Below are 21245 nucleotides of genomic sequence, written 5' to 3'. Positions count from 1 at the left end.
TTGTGGTTTCCTTTCAATCAGCAGCCAGCTACCGATGAAAGACTTTGAAATGTATCTCTTGTGCTGAAACACACCAAAAACCAGCAGACACCGCGGCCCTCCAGGACTGGAGTTTGACACCGCTGTTGCAGAGACGATCATTATTATGTACGTTCATCTATATTTGCTTTGTCTCTGTACCTGGCTGCAGCTGGAAAATAAAATTCCACTGATTTCTTACTCTTGTCTGCCTTTTTTAGCCTTTTTCTCAGCTGTAGGATTATGTTAATTTGTCTTCTCTTTCACCATAGACCACACGGTGAATGTGGGTACTTCGGAGTACTTTGAAGTACTTGCCCCTTTTCAGGGGTAAGTATATCATTGCGGGAATATAATATTTAACATAAATTAGCTATATCTTTTGACAACAAAATCCGATGTTTTTTTTAAGTATATGTCTGACGAGCTGAAAGTATTTTGAGCATTTCCATACCAAGCTACTATTTTTTAAGAATAGTATTTTTTGAGAACGAGAGCTTTGTTTGGATAGAAAGAACAAAGTGATACAATGCACCGATACAATTGTTTATATATATATACAGGTGCATCTAAAAAAAAATTGAATATCGTGGAAAAGCCTAAATGAACATACTTTCTGTATTATAAATCCTTTTTTTGATTGGTCTTGTGTAATATTCTAATATTTTGAGGCTTTTTGATTTTCATGAGCTGTAATCATCAAGATTAAAATAGCCCATGTGCAGTGATCACAGGGCCAAGGGAGTGAGTGTAAAGAGAAAAAAGAAGCGGGCCTAGGACTGAGCCCTGGGGAACTCCTGTGGCGAGGGGCCAAGGTGTTGATACCGAACCAGCCCAACAATTCTTGATAAGGATATTTCAATTCTGATTGGTTGGTGCCATTTGGGCCAGTATTGTGAAATCAGTGTGGTTCTAAAAATACATGTTCCCTCCACCATTTCCTTGAGGGCCTGCAGGACCCAGAGATCCAATATTGTTGTGTGGCTTCACACAACAATATACTTTCACATACCTATATGAGTATATATTGTCTATTTATCATATTTATCTGGATCTAAGTGCATTTTGCCAATCATGAGTGCATATATTGATTTCACACTTGGGGCTATCAGTCACATTGTTTGTACATTACATTAATGGCAATTGGCAGATGCTCTTATCCAGACCAACGTACAACAAAGTGCAAACCCATAACCTAGGATAAAGGACCCTAGAGAGGGAAGTACAATTTCAACTGCTACCTGCACAACAAAGATAAGGAAAAGGGCCTATTTCATCATGTTTTTTTTTTTTAATCATAGTACCGCAACATGCAAATGTATGATCAATGTATGAACCACTTACCTAGCCAAACAATGCTTACCTAGCCAAATAAAACATCCTAATACACAATTGTTTACATTGATTATCACATAAATATGGCTTTTGATATGACTGCATATTAGGTACATATTACCATGCAGGTATATGATGCATTACATTTCAACTTACTATTTCCAACATTTCCCCCCTTATGATTATTAAGTCTCACAAACTATATTGGATTTCACAAACTTCATTTTTAATCACTTTATAGTCATTTACTTTGCCCCCATGTACATGGAATTGCTCTACAGCATCCACTTGCATGTAATGCCCACTGTAGCATTATTTACAAACAATCATCTAATCTTTGGTTACACTGCCCTCTGCTTCGTTGTGCTTTCTTTTTCACTGTGCATTTGCCAGCAAGTCGTTCAAGTGTGGATTGTTGAGCCTCATATTCACCAATATACTTGTGATATGCTCTGCAGACCATTTGCCTCTCGATTTTGGGTCCCTGGGATTTCAAAATCTTTTAGAATAACATTAGGCTTCCCCTTATTCCAATATGCCAAGAAGGGAAGAATATCCTGGAATTGCCACTCCCCCTGGAATAGTGCAGGGCTTATTCTCTCCTTCACATGTTTAACTCGCACCTTGAAACAGAATGCACTGTGTCTAACTGAACACCATAAACAGTCACATCCATGTACCTGGAAATTGCATTGAAATCCTGTCCAATCATCAGCCATTTTTGGGGGCAGACTTGCAGAGGCCAATAACCTAAACAGTGAACAACCTGCTATATCATGCAGTTTCCTATGTTCAGTTATATATTGTATAAAATATGCTCTCTGCGCTCTGTCCCAAAAAGATGACCAATGTCCCTGAGCCACACAACCAAAAACCCTCCCACTCTTGTCAAGAGAGGTAAAAAGATTGGGTAACTCTTACAGACTATCATTGACTAACCATAATAATCTGCTTGCTCATAAATTACTGATTGCATGTTCACATATCCTGGACCTGCAGTGATACCCCAGTCTGGATGCAGTGCCTGCACTTGGACAGTCATGAGGTGTTCATTTGCTGCATCATCCACCTTCTTCATCAGCATTTGTGTCCCAATAACCCTGGTGAGAAAGGATCTCAGTATAGGTAACAAACAGCATGTCATTACGGCAAATATTTCTAATCTGACAACAATTATGAATCCTGCATAAGTAAACCATGCCCCCCCCCCATCTTCCAAATACATTATCCACTCCACATTTTTGTTAGGGGTTATCCAGAGAAAAATCGACTCAAACCCTGATGCTACTTCCTAGTTCCTCCATCTCTGGCATATTTACATGGCCTTAGCTGTCCCTGGGCATCTGTCCAGATTCTGCTCTGGGGGTACCCCTAAAGTTTGAGAAATTATTTTTTCAGCTGAGGATATGCAGACAGTGATATTTGTTGTGTTTTTTGTTGGTAGAATGGTCAGGAACTTCAAGAGAAAGACAGACAGGGGAAGTACGCCAGCAGATGTTATGCTTTTGGCTGTGAGGCAGGTGAAGCTAGCAGACAAGAGCATACATAGCACAGCTAAAGACTTCAATATTAACTACAGGACATTGACCCGTTACTACCAGAAAATGTCCAGTGATGACATAGAGGGCAGGGCTACCACTCCATCAGTGCCAGTTGGCTACATAAAAAACCGCCAGATTTTCAGCAATGACCAAGAGAAGCAGCTAAAAGATTATGTCTTAAGGGCCTCTGATATCTACTACGGTCTTGCACCCAAAGAAATCAGTGGTCTGGTTTTCCAATATGCGGTGTCACAGAACATCACTATTCCACAGTCCTGGAGTGACACTAGTCGAGCCACTGCGGACTGGTTCGTGGCTTTTTGAAGCGCCACCCTTCTCTCTCCATACGCTCACCAGAGGCAACAAGCTTGGCATGCACTACAAGCTTCAACAGAGAGAATGTTGGCTTGTTCTTTGACAACCTGGAGAGAGTCATGCTTAAATATGGATTTGGGCCTAATGACATATGGAATATGGATGAGACCGGTGTAACCACCGTTCATAAACCAAATAAAGTTGTTGCACGGAAGGGCCACAAACAAGTGGGTAGTCTCACCTCAGCTGAAAGGGGAACCCTCGTGACCATCGCGGCTGTTTCTGCCACTGGAAACAGCATCCCCCCCTACTTTATTTTCCCCAGGGTGAATTTCAGAGACTACTTCCTGAAGAATGGGCCTGTTGGAAGTAGAGGGGGAGCAAACAGCTCAGGCTGGATGAAGGAGGAACATTTTGTGGACTTCTTGAAGCATTTTGTCAACCACACAAAATGTTCCAAGGAGAAGCCCTCCCTGTTGCTTTTAGACGGGTCACATCACGGGTCACATCTCTCTGCGGTGGGCCTTGACTACGCCTAATAAAATGGTGTTGTCATCCTTTCATTCCATCCACACTGCTCACACAAGCTTCAGCCCCTTGACAGGTCAGTGTATGGACCTTTCAAGAAACATGTCAGCTCTGCCTGTGACGCCTGGATGCTGCAAAATCCAGGGAAGACCATGTCAATTTATGACATCCCAGGTATTGTAACCATTGCCTACCCACTGGCTGCAACCCCTACCAACATCCAGTCAGGCTTCAGGGTAACTGGCATCTACCCATTTAACAGGGATGTCTTTGAGGAGTGTGAGTTTGCCCCATCTTTTGTAACGGATCGGCCCCTGGCTCCTCCCACCTCCACTGTGCCACAGCAGGCCCTAGCTCCTCCCACCCTTACCAGCATGCAGCAGCCCCTGGCTCCTCCCACCTCCACTGGGTCACAGCAGGCCCTAGCCCCGCCCACCGCCACTGGACTACAGCAGGCCCTAGCTCCTCCCTCCTCCACAAGCATGCAGCAGCCCCTGGCTAATGCCACCTCCACCGGGGTACATCAGGCCTTAGCTCAGGCCACCGCTTCAACCAGTTTTCCAACGCCAGAAGTTATCCAACCATTTCCAAAGGCTGGTCCAAGGAAACTGGTCCAGCAAAGGAGAAAATGCAGGAGTGCTGTTCTAACTGATACTCCTGTTAAAGCACAGATTGAAAATGAAAAAATGTCTGCCGATGCTAAAAAGAGAATTTTCAGGCAGAAAAAGGTGTCCAAAGATGCTCCTCAGCCCTCAAAAAGTAGTGTCCCACCTAAAAAGAAGAAAGCCAAGAAGACAAGGCCAGTGGAAGAGTCCTCTGATGAAGATTAATATTTCTGCCTGGTCTGTATTGAGCCATACACCAATAACAAGTCCAGGGAAGTATGGCTTAGATGTGCTTGCTGCCAGAAGTGGGCTCACAAAGATTGCACCCCTGGCAAACCAGGGGTGTACATTTGTCAGAACTGTGACTCATGTGACTCTGAGTGAAGCACAGGGTTTACTAGACACATCGTACTGAAAAGGTAGAGAAGCTGAGTTTTATATTGTTTTTGTTCTCAGGTGTTTGTGCACATAATAGCCTACATTTATTCATTGTTGTTTCATTACCCTACCTGTTAGAAAATATTGGATATGTATGCTACCTTTTAAGGCTGTGTGTCTTTTGTTCTTTGCATGCTGTTTGTTGTTGCCCAATTAGGCAACTTGTTCATTATGATTTATTTGAAAACAGTGTCTTTCACAAAGAGATTTTTTAGCACTGCAAATTATTTCATTTTACTTCTCATTACAGAAGATAATTCCAATAATTCACCTGCATGAATCTTATTGTTTAAACAGAAGGGGCATTGATGACAACTATTATAGAGGTGGTATTCATTTCAAAACTTATTTGGTGTGTCTATTTAAAAAACAAAAAAGTTACACATCTTCTTTTAAGATCCAAATTTATCACTGAAACCCTATTGAACCTCCATAGGGACAACCAACCCCATACCCTGTGACAACCGAACCCGTGATGGAGTTGGTTGTCACATTGTGTCAGAGTGTCTTTCATGGTGAATTACTTCCTGTTGGAATACCAATTTCAAGCCAAGACCTTAAGCTTTAATTTCATATAAGAATTACTGTTAAAAGTTTTTTTGAAGATGAGCAATTCATACATGAGTAAAACCATCCCCGGTCACCCCTACAGGAGAGAATAAAAATGCATGTTTTAAAATGATAGTAGAACCCGCATTGTTATACTGAACCAGTAAAATAATTGTAAACTTTTCTGTCATATTACCTCTTGCACATCATCCGGGGCAGCCACCAGGGTTTTGGAACGAGACATTACCCTGGGGAGCCATTTCCCGAAGGCAGGTATCCTTTTAGCTCTTTCCGCAAACCGTCCATACAGGATAAGACTGGTATGTTATCTCCAGGTTTCTCCATTCCGTTGTGTGCACTGTATTTTTCTGGAAGTCTCTCAAGAAAATCAACAGTTTCACCAGTCTTATCAAAGCTTCCATACATTTTTTGGAATGCACAACAGGAGGTAACACTATTTTTTTTGTGGCGGTTTCAGCACTGCGGATTTAATCTCTTTTTTCCACAAATCTACTGCACCCCATTTCGGGTTTCCATTTACGTTTATTTTTACAGTATAAAATTTGAATACACTGATGTGTGGTTCAAGTCATTTTGGAAACAAATCCCCCAACGGATGCTATTGCTAGCTACCAGGATAATTGCAATGAGGTGGTGGAAACTGTTATGTATGCAGTGATTAATATCCCTGGTTATTAGCATGGCGAGCATTAGGTGGCGACTCTGCAATTCATCCACAATACATTTGTAATCCATCTCACCAGGCTTTTCAGGGGCGATCAGACTGCGCAGTAATCCATACGTTTTTGCTTTGCTACCCCTGTCGCCGCCTCACTCCCCCCTCTCAAATCTTTCTCCAAACTCCCCACTGACTCTGCATCTGCCACCCTCCTTTCATCTCTCTCCTCCGTCTGACTCTCTCTTTCTCTTTTTATTTGCATCTCGTAGCCTATAACCCCATATAATGACAGTACTTTCATAGCATGAGGGTGTGCTAATTGGAATATTGGGTTGCCAAAAATGATCTGAACGTCTGAACTCTCTCGTAGTGCTGTTCTTTGAGATTGTTGAATATCACACTAATTTTTCACATTGTGTTTTCAAGAAGCATATGTTAAATAAGTGGTGCTGTTGGAGTCTCTCAATAATGTCGCAGCTTCTACTACTTCCCGGCTCAATATTAAATTAAATCAATGTGAATAAAATAGGCTTAACTATTTCCCAACAAATAGTTATAGGCAGTTTTGTATCAACCCTGCAGAGGGCGGTAGCATGCAGATTCTATAAATAATGCTATATTGTGTCTTTTGTTTAAAATGCAGAATCCTATTTTCAACCGGTTGACAATGTTCTCCTAGTAGTACGTCACACGAGGATAACCACTCCCCTATAAATTGTGACCCACAGTTTGCGCCGCTGGCCTACAGGAAAGTAGGGGCACGTCATAACTAATTGACAGGTCTCATAAACACGCTCATTATCAAAGTTCGGGTGAACTTGTATTGTGGGAAATTTAGGCTTCTAAAAATGCGTTTTCAAATACCTTTAAACGATTGAATAATAAAAAATGATTGTTGCCTAAAGAAAACTGTAAAGTAGACTGACCGTGTTACGAACAGCAAGTTAGCTCACAATGTTCTGAAAAGTGGAACTTTCATGACTAAAGGTCCTTACACACCGGACGCGATGCGAATTTGCGACTTTGCGAGACTTTTTATTTATTTATTTTTTTTTAACAAAAGATTCGCCTAAGTTTCAGAACGAAAAAAACATGGATTCAGCTTCATCCAGTGATGACGATGTGGTCCTCTACCTCCTCACTCGACTCCACTGGTTGTGTCTTTCTCCTCTCTTTTCTTCCGATATGTGTCCCTGAGGCTCTTCCATAGTTTCTTAGCATCTTCAACTAAAATCATCAACGGTATGTTAAATACGGTATCAAAACATACCATGTCAGCCATCAAAAGTCAAATAATACCTGAAATACGACACAGGAGCACTCATATAAAGCCCATGTGTGCTCCAATATGTATGCTTCATTGTCTTATGTTACTTTGGTTAGTCTATTGCAGTGTCCGGGTAAAAAGCTACACACGGTGCCTCCCGTATTTTGACATTACGTTAGCCAAACCTGCTGACACTTTATCTTGCTACCAACTCTACTTCCAAAAGTAAACTACATAAGCTTACAATCCTGATAGCCGAGTTGTTCGGCGATGCTGGTCCACACGTTGTCCTTAACGTCATTATCTTTGTACTGTTGATGTTCCTTATCATATAACACGGGGTTTTGAGACACACAAACAATGAACTGGTCCGCCATTTTCTATTTTTATATGGTTTTGTAAACTAATCTGGAATCACTTGTGGCACTCTTTGCTGTACCGTGCGTAGTGTACATTGTCGTAACGTCGTTCCACGCAATGTGATTGGTTGATGCGTTTATTCGCAGCGCGAAACTTCAGAAGTTTCGCTCCTGGATGCGAAAAAAAACCCGTCGTTTTTTCGCGGCGAAATATTCGCGTCCGGTGTGTAAGGACTCATAGGAAACCAGCAGTTCTAAAAAATATTTTTTCGTGCGAATTATTCGCGCGAAAAATACGCGTCCGGTGTGTAAGGACCTTAATACATAAGACATTACTTCCAGATCAGCTTTGGTTTTTGTGTTTCAGCATACAGCAACACTTGCACTATTTTAAAGTATTAAAAAAAATAATGCAATTTTAAGTATAAACGTTAAGCTCAATATGCAAGAAGGACGAGATAATTTAAATATCCTGTGACGTTATGTAGTAGTCGGACAGTGGACATTTATTATTATTATCAGAGAGAAGCACTAGTATACAATTATGTACAATAACGCTAGAACAAACTTCTTCAGTTTGGCTTGAAAAGCCCCTTCCATTATAATTGTCAACATAGATCACAGAAAGGGTTGCACAGGTAATGGTGCTCCTCTGTGACAGTGTGGTGGGGAATCTGTTGCGAAGGAGAGACGAGGAACCGGGCAGGCGTACACAGCTCAGCCAAATAAGCCTGTGCCAAACTGTTGTAGTTGTGCTTCAGGTGCTGTTTGGAGCTAACACAAGAAGTTGTGTAGTTATTCATCGTTTTCGCTATAGCCTAATTATTGGTCAAATTCACGTAAATCAACGTGTCTCAGTGTCTGGGATAGTCACTACCACCACACGGTCACAGCGGAGCACCATTACCTTGTCACTGTATGCCGCCCTGCCCCAGATGTTGCTTTACCATTCCTGCGCACGCCCCTGATAGACTTAAAGATTTGGAGCAATGACATCTTACTGAAACGCAAGCTGACTACCACTTCCACGAAGAACATAAACAAGAACAAGGTCTGTTCGTGTGTTTATCTCACTAACGTTATCGAATTAACTTTAGGTGGTGCAAGTCAACCTTAATTGGTATGTGCCCACAGCTAAATGCATTTGCGTGTAATCACTTGTTAAAATCTGTTAAAATCTATGTGAATGTATATTCCTTAGCGTTTCTGTGGTTGTCGTCTATATTAGCTAGCTAAATTGTTTTGATAGCTGACTGTTAAATAGCCATTTGATTTTGACCAGACACAAATCGTGATGAGGAGTCGCCTATGCAATGTATAAAATCTTAGGTATAGCAGTGGACATGCTTTTGTGAAATTGTGCTTTTCCTTTTATCACAAACACCCAGGATTGTTTCTACGCAAATTAAGAACCACATCATGGTTTCTTAAGTTGCGTAGTTCTTCGGAATTTTTAAATACCATGATCTTGCAGATGGCTTCAATGTCAATGGCAGAGGACGTGTTAATGAATGAAGTGCTGATCAGGGATTTAGAAGCTGTGGCCAAAGACACTGCTGTTCTGCATGGCGTTTTAATGAGGACAAAGGAGACGCCGAATTCGTCGGAGGTGAACTTTGGATTTTTGCTGGAATTTTAAGCAGGGGAGGCATCTCCAAGTTCTATTCAACCAAATATTAGACTTGCTTTGATTTACTTATAGTAGGGTGCATTCGGGTAATCTGGGACATTGGGTAATGCGGGACACCTAAGATCCCTGTGTTCATTTCCTGTTCTAAGAAAATGTAGTCAACAGGGCTTACACAATAGGTTTAGCATGTATGTCATATGACTGAACTCACATGGCTTCATGGGGGTGATGTCAAGATAATAGCGTGGTTGATGATGATGGGTATCTCACCTGCCAGGACTGTTTGTTCCCCAAGTAGCCCCAATTTGAATAGAATGGATAATTTAAATGAATAACCTAATTAATTATAGGTTAATCTCATTTTTGCTTGCTGTTGCTTGAATTTTTGTAATAGTCGTAGTTTTAAAAATGTTATTCAATTTTAATAGAATATTTCAAATGAATTTAAATGAATTAACATGGTAGATCTGTTAATCCCATGAAGAGATAAAACAGGGCTGCCCAAACCTGTTCTACCGTCCTGTAGGTTTTTACTTCAACCCTAATTTGGCACGCCTGATACTATTACTAATACCTACTTAAGTAGCTCAATGAGATCTGTAGCTGTTGCATGAGGTGTGCTTTGTTAGGGTTGGAGTGAAAAAAGTATTTATCCTCATGCATTCTTTATGAAAAAATAATATGACTTTTTATATGTTTATATAATTTAATGACATTTCTATGAATAAGAAACGTTTTATTATTCAGCTTTCTGTTCTCTAATAATGCTTTAAAAAATATTTTTATATTGATCTTGGCATGCATAAACTAAGGTGATTTAGACTTTTTTCAGTGTCCCAGATTACAAAGCGACCTGTCCCAGATTATCAAATTCAGGCAGATTTATTTATTTTTGGCACAAAGAACACTAATAGGATTGACATGTCTCCTTTGGGTATGATATCTACATAATTCTTTCTGGTGTGGTTAGAAAACATCTTAAGGATTTCAGAAAGGTCTAATGTGTTGATCTAATGTGTTAGAAAGAGATCAGAATAATTTGCAGAAGTCAAAATTGCAAAAAATGTCCCAGATTACCCGAATTAATTCTGGGTTACTTTTGCACAGCTGAAAATAGAGGAACAATACAAAAATAGCTGTTTATGTAAAATGGTAAAAACATGTGCATGTAAATGGCATGAAATTAAGCTGGATTGTGTGTACTTTTCTCATATTCATTTTTTGATCTCAAATCCAAATGCAAATCCAAACTTAACATTACTGTCACCATACTTTTGGAGTGCGCTTTATCTTCTGCTGTGGTTGCAGGTGGTGTGCTTCGCCCCATTCTCGCTCTTTCCCTCCCCTTTGCCAAAAGTGCTCTTCGACCAGGCGCTCGCAGTGCAGACAAATTTTAACCGACTGGTGGACATGATCAGCCAGGATTCCACATTCCTCCAAGAAGCCCTGGCCAGGTAACATCAGAATCCAGCCTTGCATGCTTGCTGTTGTATAGAAGGAATTTAGTCCTGTGTTGATGTAAATAAGGTGCTAACTTCATGTTTTTGTGCTAATGCAGCTTCCATTAGAATGAGAGAGAGAGAGTATATGAGAATATGCTACTAAAGGTGGTTCCCCTCCATCCCAGTATGATTGGTAATCTGGTGGGACCTGCATAGGTAAAGGCAGCACATTTAACAGATCAAGGCATAACTGATGAATTCTCTTTGCGTGGCTGGCCAAATCTGCCAGAGATATTGGCAGAAAGAGAGCTAATTTTGGTTGAGGTATACATCAGGACACACCTCTACCCTTCCTGATTTGTAAAGAACTACAGTGGGCTGGATACTTTGAACTCACCAACAGCTGTGAAGAAGTTTTTTTTCTTTGGAAAAGATATGGACTACACTTTCCGACATGGCCTGAAAACAAGTTAATTGATACATGTGGTCAAACCAGCCATTGTAGACTTCAGGAAAAAGTAGTTTGGGGGCAATATCTGCACACGTTCCTGGTACAGAGCTGGCAGAGAGTTCATTTTAGTTCTGCTATTTTTCTACAGTAAAAGTTCATTTTAAGGTGTCATAGTGGGGAAATAGGATGTTCATTTAAATTATTTTCCCCCAGCACTATCAAAGTGGATGATTTCACTGCAAGATTGTTCAATATATACATGCTCATTCTTCAAGAGGGCTGTTCCCAGGTAGGTATTTCTTAATTTATGTGCTTTGTAACATTTGGGACAAGGGCCTATTTTCTTCTTGATTTAATTCTGTACTCCTCAGAAATTTATGACATTTTGTCCATTTGGAGCCATTTACTTGAATTTCACTAAGATTATTCTCTACACTGAAGAATTCACTCTCCTGCTGCCATCATCAGTAAAGACAAGTGAGCCAGTACCTCTGCCAGGCATACAAGCTCAAACCATAACACCCCCACCACCTTGTTTCACAGTTGAGGTGGGGCGCTTGGCTCTTGCCATCAAATGAAACAGAACTCTGCAGGGTCTTTTAGGTACTTGTTGGCAAACTGTAACCTAGCCATCCTGTTTTTTATGGCTAACTAGTGATTTGTATCTAGCAGTGTAGTTCTGTCTGAAATTAAGATAATTCAAGAAATATAAGTAAACATAACTTGCTGAAACAGCAAGTTAACCGTGCCATAAAGTGATGCAGAAAGTGATGATGCATTTCTGGAATTTCCTTTTTCCATGCTGCACTTCAGAGGCATTCGTTTGTTAGTATTTTTCAAATGTGAAACCAAAATGTATAAAACACATCTTTAATAAAAGCTAAGAAGTTACAAATTGAAATGTCTTTATCCCAAGCAGCATGGAGCCCAGTGAAGTCTAATTTATAACACTGAGTGACATGTAATACAAACGGACTGGATATTCCCAATTCCCAGCAAGTGAAACGTCCACCAATTATTTGTAATTTGAACACTTATTTCCAGAAAAAAACTGTCCAGTGTATATGTCATGAATGGTGCAGTGAAGATGTTTTTCAAAGCAATAATCCATCCATCCATCCATCATCACCCACTTATCCGGAGTCGGGTCACGGTGGCAGTAGGCAAAGCCGGGTATTCCAGGCGTCCCTCTCCCCAGCAACGCATTCTAGCTCCTCCTGGGGGATCCCGAGGTGTTCCCTGGCCAGGAGAGATATATAATCTCTCCAGCGGGCTCTGGGTCTCCCTCGGGGTCTCCGCCCAGTTGGACGAGCCCGGAAAACCTCCAAAGGGAGGCGCCGGGGAGACATCCTGATCAGATGCCCGAACCACCTCAATTGGCTCCGTTCGACGCGAAGGAGCAGCGGCTCTACTCCGAGCTCCCTCCGGATGTCCGAGCTCCTCACCCTATCTCTAAGGCTGAGCCTGGCCACCCTACGGAGGAAGCTCATTTTGTCCACTTGTATACGCGATCTCGTTCTTTCAGTCACTACCCAAAGCTTGTGACCATAGGTGAGGGTTGGGACGTAGATCGACCAGTAAATCGAGAGCTTCGCCTTCAGGCTCAGCTCCCTCTTCACCACAACGGTCCGGTGCAGCGCCCGCATTACTGCTGACGCTGCTTGCCCCAAGTGAAGGAGTTCAAGTATCTCGGGGTCTTGTTCACCAGTGAGGGTAGAAGGGAGCGTGAAAGCAATAATTGTACATGATAATTTCTCATTGATTGATAAACATTTTGTTTGTTGTGGTTTTCAGCCAATAGTTGTGGGCCTGAATCGCTCTGACTACATGCTCAACCAAGAGGCAGATGGAAACGCAACCTTGAAGCAGATCGAGATCAACACCATTGCAGCCGGTTGTGGTGGGCTTTCTTCACGGACTCCAGCTGTTCACAGGTACAGCATGCACTGTGAGAAGAGAACATGAGGGCAAGACAGGGCAGACAGTCTGTCGGACAACCCTCAAGTGATATAGCAATCCCCCCTATGAGGGGGTTACCTTCTCTGCATAAAGTCAAACATGCCTCCTTACAAATGTCTGCTCTCCTTTTTTTGTGTACAAAAATACCAGCTTTTGTTGACTTGCTTATGTAAATGTAAGATTTTCCCATGATTTCATGTTATGAATAGGGGCAGGGATCCAGGCAACATTTTTCACATTAGGGAAGCTGTACATACATATTATTTTATTTTTATCTTCTACAAAATGTAGTGGAACAGCTTAATTCGATTTTTATTTTTATTTTAACAATAGGACTAATGTGATCTATGAAATAGAGACAAGATACTTGGCAAAGTTAAATGGAACCCAGTAGCATTGCTGTGGCAGGACTTGCAACAAGCAAGTGCTCTCAAACCTTCAAACTCAAACCTTAAAATTTATTTGAATTAATGCAGTTTTCCAATGCAGAGTGGGCTAAAATATATCTGTATTTCCACAGTGTTGTGAAATACAGATATGAAATGATAGGAAGTATTTGGTTGCAATTATTGTTGCTAAAGGTGGTGCAATTTTTCACTGGGGTGATTTGGGTGTTTGGTAACTTTTTTCATTAAAAGCATACTATGCAGGATTACTTTCATTGCTTCACTTCTGTGTTTACAATCCAAACTTGTCCCCGCCTACACCCCCAAGATGATGAAGTGCGCCCAACAATAAAACTAGATATTTATCTCTGGATTAGTTTTGTAATCTCGTACTTCCGACTGCTCAACTAATTTCATTGCAAATACCATATGCAGCAAAGTTATGAGGTAGCTAGTTTTAGCTAAACAATAGTGATGATGGGCAGGACCTCGACTAGCCACTGCTAACATGGCACCAGTGGTTTTCAGTCTGCTCTAGCCTGCCTGGAACCATTGCAAAATTCTGTAAAATAAGCATGCATGCTCAAACACACACATTCATTGTCCCTTTTAGTTTAATCAGGCATTAGTTTTATTTAGTTGTCCGCCACATCTGGGAATCCTGGATTTCGGCATGAGATCCCTGCCCAGGATTCCTTAAAATATGCCTTAAAAAATATCCAAATAATACACAGAACTGTGCAGACCCAGCCACCATGTCCAGCCAATGTACATAACTGAGTTTAGTTAACTGCAGCTACCTGACTTTAGTGAATGCGGGCTAGCAACTTGCTTAACAGTTAGCCACTGAGACTGTTTCTCACAAGCCCAGCCAATGCACCACTGCAGTAGCCAATCCATCCTTTTGGCCACATGCTTTTCAGACACAGTATACAAAGAAAAAAGGGTTACACCCAGAAAAATCTAGAATAACGAATAAAGCAAGGTATTCGACAGAAGTGAACACGGATATTTTTTGTTTTATTTAAATAACCCTTTAAAGGCCACTTCTGGTGGTAATCATTTCCAACAAAATAGGGCCTTTTTCTACAACTGAAACACAAGACTGAAGTCTCTATATTCTTAATTATCTTACAATCATCCAACCACCTATACTCTTGACCCCATCCCTTCTCCCCTTCTACAATCCATTTCTAATGTAATTCTCCCTTTTTTCTCCTCTCAAATCAACACCTCCCTTTCTTCCGGCAATATTCTCTCTTCCCTTAAGAGGGCCAGAATCAGTCCTCTTCTCGAAAAACCTACTCTTGACCCCTCTGCTCTGAACAACTACCGGCCTGTCTCTCTTCTTCCCTTCCTATCTAAAACTCAGGAATGCGCAGTCTGCTCCCACTGTCAAGTTATCTCCGGCAGAACAATCTTCACGATCCTAACCAGTCCGGCTTCAAGAGTGGCCATTCCACAGAGACTGCCCAACTCGCGGTCCCCGAGACTCTCCACTCTGCTAGAGCCAAATCCCTCTCCTTTGGCCTCATCTTCCTTGAACTGTCGGCCGCCTTCAGTACAGTCAGCCATGAGATTCTGCTCTCATCGCTGACTGGGATGGGTGTCACAGGATCTGCACTTGCATGGTTATCTTCCTAGGAGTCTCTGACCCACACCCCCTATAAACTGGAGTCCCACAGGGCTCAATTCTTGGTCCTCTCGTCTTCCCTCTATACCCCATGTCTCTTGGTTCTGTTTTCTCTTCCCATGGCTTTTCTTGCTACTCTTAATACGATGACACTCAACTCTTGCTTTCCTTCCCTCCCAATCTGCAGGTCACCACACAGATCTCTGCCTGCTTGGCTGATATTTCTGCGTGGATGACTTCCCACCACTTGAAGCTTAACCTTGGCAAGAGTGAGCTTCTCTATATCTTTGCTAAGTCCTATCCAACAATCGACTGATCGTCAAGGACTTTGTAGTATCCTCCTCCCATGTAGCCAAGAAACTTGGGATGACCCTTGATAACCATCTCACCCTTGCTCCACATATATCCTGCACTGCAGGTTCTTCCTCCATAATATACACTATATCTATCGTTCTCCTGACGGAGAAAGCCACCCAGCTCCTGTTCAGTGTGGTGCACACAATGATACCAAACAGCACAGTGACTACTTTTCTCCATTTAAATAGACTGAATGACTGATTACAAGATTGGACACGTGTGATACCAATTACATGAACTAATTAGTTTGACATATCTCTATAATCCAATTATTTATTATCTTTTCTAAGGGGTACCAACAAATGTGTCCCGGCCATTTTATAATATCTATAGCAATAATTCATCTCTTTTCACAGCTTCTTTATTTTATTCTATGACATACCAAAGGTATTCAAGTATACATGACACAATAGCTTTTTATCAAATCACTTTTCAGGAGGAATTAAGCATTATTTCAATGAACTGTAAAGGTACCAACAAATCTGACCACGTCTGTGTGTGTGTGTGTGTGTGTGTGTGTGTGTATATGTATGTATGTATATATATGTATAAATGTATTCATGGGTGTTTTGCTATTCATGGATGTGATGTTGTTTAGCTTGTTAAAGAACCTATGCACTTGCAAATCACTTTGGATTAAAACTGTCTTCTAAATGACAAAAATGTAAATGTATATTGCCACAACATACTCGAATAAGTCGAACTTTTCGAAAACCTGCATTTGAACGGAGATGCTGCTTTTCACATTGACACGTTCTGCTAGATCTGAATATTATCATTTTCTTGAGGTTAATTTTCATATTCTAAACGATCCTGCATCGCTGGATTCCATTGTGCTGCTCTGCCATGTTCTGTTTCATTTTTTATTTCATGAAAGTTTAGGCTTGGGTTGAAATGTTTCCAGTAGGCCATAATTGTGCTAATTCTTCATATAAAAAATAAAATGGTTGTTGAATGTCACATTTGGACTTCGAGGGAATTAATTCAATGCAAATTAAAAGCATTGACAAGCTATTCAAAAGAAACTCTGTTCTACTCATGTAGCCTACTTTGTCAGAATTTTTAATAATGGAGGGGGGCGGCATTGGCTCGCCAAGTCCTGAATCCTACAAAGTGAAATATGTTCATGAAAATGTCATCTTTCTCTTGTCCCTCCAGGCACATTCTGAAGGTTGCTGGCCGGTTAGAAGAGCAGAAAATGATCCTGGACAATAACCCAGCGGCAGGACTTGCCAAGGCCCTGGCTCTGGCCTGGAAGTTGTATGGCTCTGAGAGGTATGTGATATATTGTATAGAGTGCTTTGAAAGCCCCATGACAGTCATCATGCATTAGCTTTGCAATTGGCTCAATCTTTGGTAAATAGGCGTGATTTATTTCTGATTTAGAACGCTGATGTGGAAAGCACTGAGTAAGTTGTGAGTCTTGAATGATGGCTATCATCACATTTCCTGTAATTAGGTGAATAGTAATTTGTCTCCGATGTGCTTCCATGCGCAATGTGAAAACCCATGTTAGATTGTTGACATTCATGTAACCTTGAAGTTGAGCCTGTTGAATTTGTAATTTTAGTCTATTACTGTCAAACTCGGTTGACTCTTGCTTCGACCCCCTGCAAACCTGTCTTTTTACAAAAATACAATACAAAAACAACTTTTTGTATTTCCTTTTGGGGCAATAATGCTATTGGCATAACTGTCATTGAGGTTGGCACTATAACGGGGTTTACTTCACTTCTCATTACTGTTTGGATTAAACACAATGTAATAGCAGAATATTTAATAGCATTGATCCTGTTTTCTGCAGGGCTGTGGTCATGTTTCTGGTGGAGGATTTTCAGATTAATATCTATGACCAACGATATGTTGAGAATGAACTGTGGAACAGGTAGGGCGATGCTGTCCAACAGGGAGTGGTTAATGTTTTGATTAGCTGAACTCTTAAGAGAGTATAAGCTTCTTTCGTATTCATGATTTCACAGGAATTCCTGACACAAAGTTACTCTTGATGCTGTGTAGGACATTACAGTAGTGTTAGTTCTGTCACTGTTTCTGCACTGTTTCTGCATCTTCTAAATTACTTTTGTTGTGTGCAGAAATATTCTGGTTGTACGAAAGCGGTTTGAGGATGTATGCAAGACTGGATTGCTGGACCAGGACAAGAGGCTGTTTGTGTAGGTTTATGCTGATATTTTCAGCATGTAGATCGTATAATGAAGGAAAACTAGTTTACATCACTTGACTCCTCATAGATAAGGTTTTTGAACACATGTTCTTGAACACATGTCTAAATGGTTCAAAATCCACTACAGCTATTTTTACTATATTTTTTAAATGTGTTCAAACATCCACCTTACCTAAAGCTTACCTAAAAAGATTGATGTTAAATATTTGTCATGTATACATTTATGATCATTACTTCTTTAGAAATATTTAGTAAAAACAATAATAAATAAAAATGTTTTACCTAATATGGCAAGTAAAATTGACTTTTTGTTTCTGTAGAGGTGGTCAAGAAGTTGCAATAGTGTACTTTCGCAATGGGTACATGCCTCAGAACTACAGGGAACAGGTCTGTACACCACAGTACAGTGTACTTAATTAATGCAGTTTTAACTATTTACTGATCTTTATAGTAGAGTATAGTTTTCATGTTAAGAACCCTTCATGTAATACATTTTTGAAAGTATTTTTGCTGTACAGAATGTCTGGTGCTCAGAATAAGGGTGTCTGATGAGCAAAAACATACCACTCATCCTGATTAATGTGTTTGTACAGAGTTGGGAGGCGAGGCTTATGATGGAGCGGTCCCTGGCAGTCAAGTGTCCTGACATCGCCACCCATTTGGCCGGAACCAAGAAAGTGCAGCAGGAGCTAGCCCGACCTGGTGTCCTTGAGAAGTTCTTTCCAGATGACCCTGAGGCTGTAGCTCAGATGCGAGCAACCTTTGCTGGGCTTTATACCCTGGATGAGGTGAGAAATTCCTGATTTCCAAAGCTCAAGTTGAACAACACAGTGATAATTTAAAAAAATGTTATCCTCATTTAAAAGAACCGTTTTGATTTGTTAGATGTGCTTACTGTTCTGCTCTTGACACAATAAATCATTAAAGATGATTATAAAAATCAACAACATAAAGAGGACACTCACGCACACAAAAGTTTCATTTGACTATTCCAGAAGTGACCAGAAAATAAATTGGCCTGATGCCCCAATGTGAAAAAAACATATTTACATTGTAAATATTACAATTGTTACATTTACCTCACTCTAAAAAAATGATTGCATTTGATGCCTGCGTCAAGTCCTTTGTGCCGCTATCTGATGTGTATGGTTCTTTTTGTGTTGTGTAGGGAGAGGAGGGAGACAAGACTGTGGCGATGGCCTTGGCAAACCCAGACCAGTATGTCCTGAAACCCCAGAGGGAGGGAGGGGGTAAGGCAGCGCTGCTTTTTACATTCTAGCATTCTATTATTCCCTGCTGTTTATGACCCACCTGCTGATGAGCAGTTCTGTTCTGGCAGGTAACAATATCTATGGTGCAGATATCTGCCAGGTGCTGTTGGGAGAGAAGGGCAGCTCAGACAGGGCAGCCTACATTCTGATGGAAAAGGTCCATCCCCAGCCTGTCTACAACTACCTGCTGAGGAGTGGCTATCCCCTCAAACTCAGCACGTGTCTGAGTGAGCTGGGCATCTTTGGAGCCTATGTGAGGTACACACTTCCCTTAATGGAGATATTATGGCCTACAATGGCCTATCATTTACCCTGTTTTACAATGATTTCACCTGGCACAAATCTAAACATTTTTGCTTATTCACAAAAATTAACATACAATTATAGATTGAAGCATGAAATTATTTGGTGCCAAAGCAGCATTGTGGGTGTTTCGAGGGTCTGATATACTATAATTGTAAACAGATACATTATATATTTACATTTAAATGCAATTCCACTGTTTCAGCACAATGTTGTTGTGCTAAAATCTGTCTGCCATATATCGTGCATTTTTTTTCACACAGACAGGGGACAAATATGCTGCTCAATGAGTGTGTGGGACATCTTCTTAGAACCAAGAGTTCCGAATATTCTGATGGAGGTGTGACTGCAGGAGTGGCGGTCCTAGATAACCCAATTCTAATTTGACCTACTTCCTGGAAAATAAATCACCAACTGGAACAGTGATGGACCAGAAATACTTCAATGGCCTTCCTTCTCCCTCAAGGGTGCTGCTTCTATGCTACAAATAATATAAAAGAATGTTGAACCTCATTATCGCTCCCGTTTCAAAACCTCTCCCATGGAGCATGGGGGCACAACCTAAAACAAATTTCTTCAAATTAAAATCCAGATTCAAAATAAAAAAATAAAAAACACATTACAAATGAATCAAGAACAGAAAATCTGTAAACAAAACCAGCACAAAAATCACAATTATAAAAACACACCAGTCTAAAAAGGCACCTTCAAAACTGACTCTCTCAAGTCTCTTCCAAAAACATAGACAAACTGTAGAAGCTGCCACCTTTTATCCTTTTCTGCAGCTGAACAGAATTACCAATCAATTAGGCAATTAAGCGACTGCACCTGAAGGAGCCGGCCACACACATACAGGGGGACATAACAATACCATTAATAAGTTAGCATAGCATAGCATTAGATTTAGAAATACACTCACTAAGCATATTAGGAACACCTATACACCTACTTATTAATGCGATTATCTAATCAGTGAATCGTGTGGCAACGCATAGAATCATGCAGATATAGGTCAGGAGCCTCAGTTAATGTTCACATCATCCATCAGGATGGGGAAAGAAATGTGATCTAAGTGAGTTTGACCGTGGAATGATTATTGGTGCCAGACACCAATATCTCAGAATATCTTGAGTATCTCAGAAACTACTGATCTGCTGGGATTTTCAAGCACAAGTCTCTAGAATTTGCAGAGAATGGTGCGAGAACAAAAAAACATCCAGTGAGCAGCAGTTCTGCAGGCAGAAACGCCTTGTTGATGAGAGAGGTCCGAGGAGAATGGCCAGACTGGTCAAAGCTGACCGGAAGGTGGCAGTAACGCAAATAACCGTACATTACAACCATTATTGCATACCACATTCAATTATTACAACAGTGGTATGCTGAAGAGTATCTCTGAACACTCAATGCGTAGCCAAACTAGTCTAGCTAATACCAATGTGTTTCATTCATTTTTATGAGTAATGTACAGCAGAGCTAGCTAGCTAGTAAGTAGTTAACTGTTGGACCTAACAACAGCCATTCTACCTTTATTAGCTAGGTTAACTAGCTAGCTAAGTTACCTCAATGTATGGTGTTCAACCTAGCTCTAATGTTTGCTATACAGACTCTGTCAATTTGCATTCTATGCTACCACATTCTGTACAAATTAGCTGGCTACCGACTGGCTGATGCGGGATATTTTTCAATACGAGAACATACAATCTTGCTTGGAAAGCTAACATGCAAATATAGTGTTGATGGAAGACAGTTCACATGTCCTTAAGATTTTAAATGTGTTTCAGAGAGCAGAATTATCGTTGAAATGAAAAGAATGACGATAACTATAGTTTAAAATGATGCATCGTTATGCATGCCAGCTAGATATAAAACCAAAAGCTTTCGGAGAACTCCAAGTTCAACCAAGGAAAAAGAAAAATACTACTTTCTGATTCTTTAAGTTCTCAGCTAAGGGTTTTATTTTACAGATTTATAATGACCTATCAAGTAATTGAACATCC

General features: G+C 40.7%; 1 protein-coding gene and 1 long non-coding RNA gene across 4 annotated transcripts; one reads left to right on the top strand and one right to left on the bottom strand.

Moving 5' to 3' along the window:
- Positions 1 to 1308: 1308 nt before the first annotated feature.
- Positions 1309 to 7706, bottom strand: LOC133138946 (uncharacterized). The gene is made up of 3 exons (XR_009709772.1): positions 7520 to 7706; positions 5526 to 7235; positions 1309 to 2453 (listed from the first exon to the last, which is right to left on the bottom strand). It is a non-coding gene; the product is annotated as an uncharacterized LOC133138946 (long non-coding RNA).
- Positions 7707 to 8308: 602 nt separating this feature from the next.
- Positions 8309 to 19722, top strand: LOC133138944 (glutathione synthetase-like). 3 transcript variants are annotated; one of them, XM_061258107.1, is made up of 13 exons: positions 8309 to 8685; positions 9109 to 9243; positions 10573 to 10718; positions 11371 to 11446; positions 12952 to 13091; positions 16651 to 16767; positions 17297 to 17377; positions 17586 to 17663; positions 17995 to 18061; positions 18268 to 18462; positions 18843 to 18924; positions 19014 to 19203; positions 19512 to 19722. In XM_061258107.1, the coding sequence occupies exons 2-13, from the start codon at positions 9109 to 9111 to the stop codon at positions 19633 to 19635; spliced, it is 1431 nt and encodes a 476-aa protein (XP_061114091.1). In that variant the 5' UTR covers positions 8309 to 8685; the 3' UTR covers positions 19636 to 19722. The 3 variants fall into 3 exon arrangements, with proteins under 3 accessions (XP_061114091.1, XP_061114093.1, XP_061114092.1); XM_061258108.1 differs by lacking the exon at positions 8309 to 8685 and adding an exon at positions 8845 to 8963; XM_061258109.1 differs by lacking the exon at positions 17297 to 17377.
- Positions 19723 to 21245: the final 1523 nt, after the last annotated feature.

This window comes from Conger conger, chromosome 10 (genome assembly GCF_963514075.1).
Source record: "Conger conger chromosome 10, fConCon1.1, whole genome shotgun sequence".
Lineage (NCBI taxonomy): Eukaryota > Metazoa > Chordata > Actinopteri > Anguilliformes > Congridae > Conger > Conger conger.
Note: the sequence above shows the minus strand (reverse complement) of the source record. Positions and strands in the feature narration are given on the sequence as shown.

Excerpts from the sequence above, each read along its gene's own strand:
- LOC133138944 (XM_061258107.1), top strand. The coding sequence starts at position 9,109 with ATGGCTTCAATGTCAATGGCAGAGGACGTGTTAATGAATGAAGTGCTG. Across the intron at positions 17,378-17,585 it reads GAGAATGAACTGTGGAACAG|AAATATTCTGGTTGTACGAA; the intron begins GTAGGGCGATGC and ends TGTTGTGTGCAG. Across the intron at positions 17,664-17,994 it reads CAGGACAAGAGGCTGTTTGT|AGGTGGTCAAGAAGTTGCAA; the intron begins GTAGGTTTATGC and ends TTGTTTCTGTAG.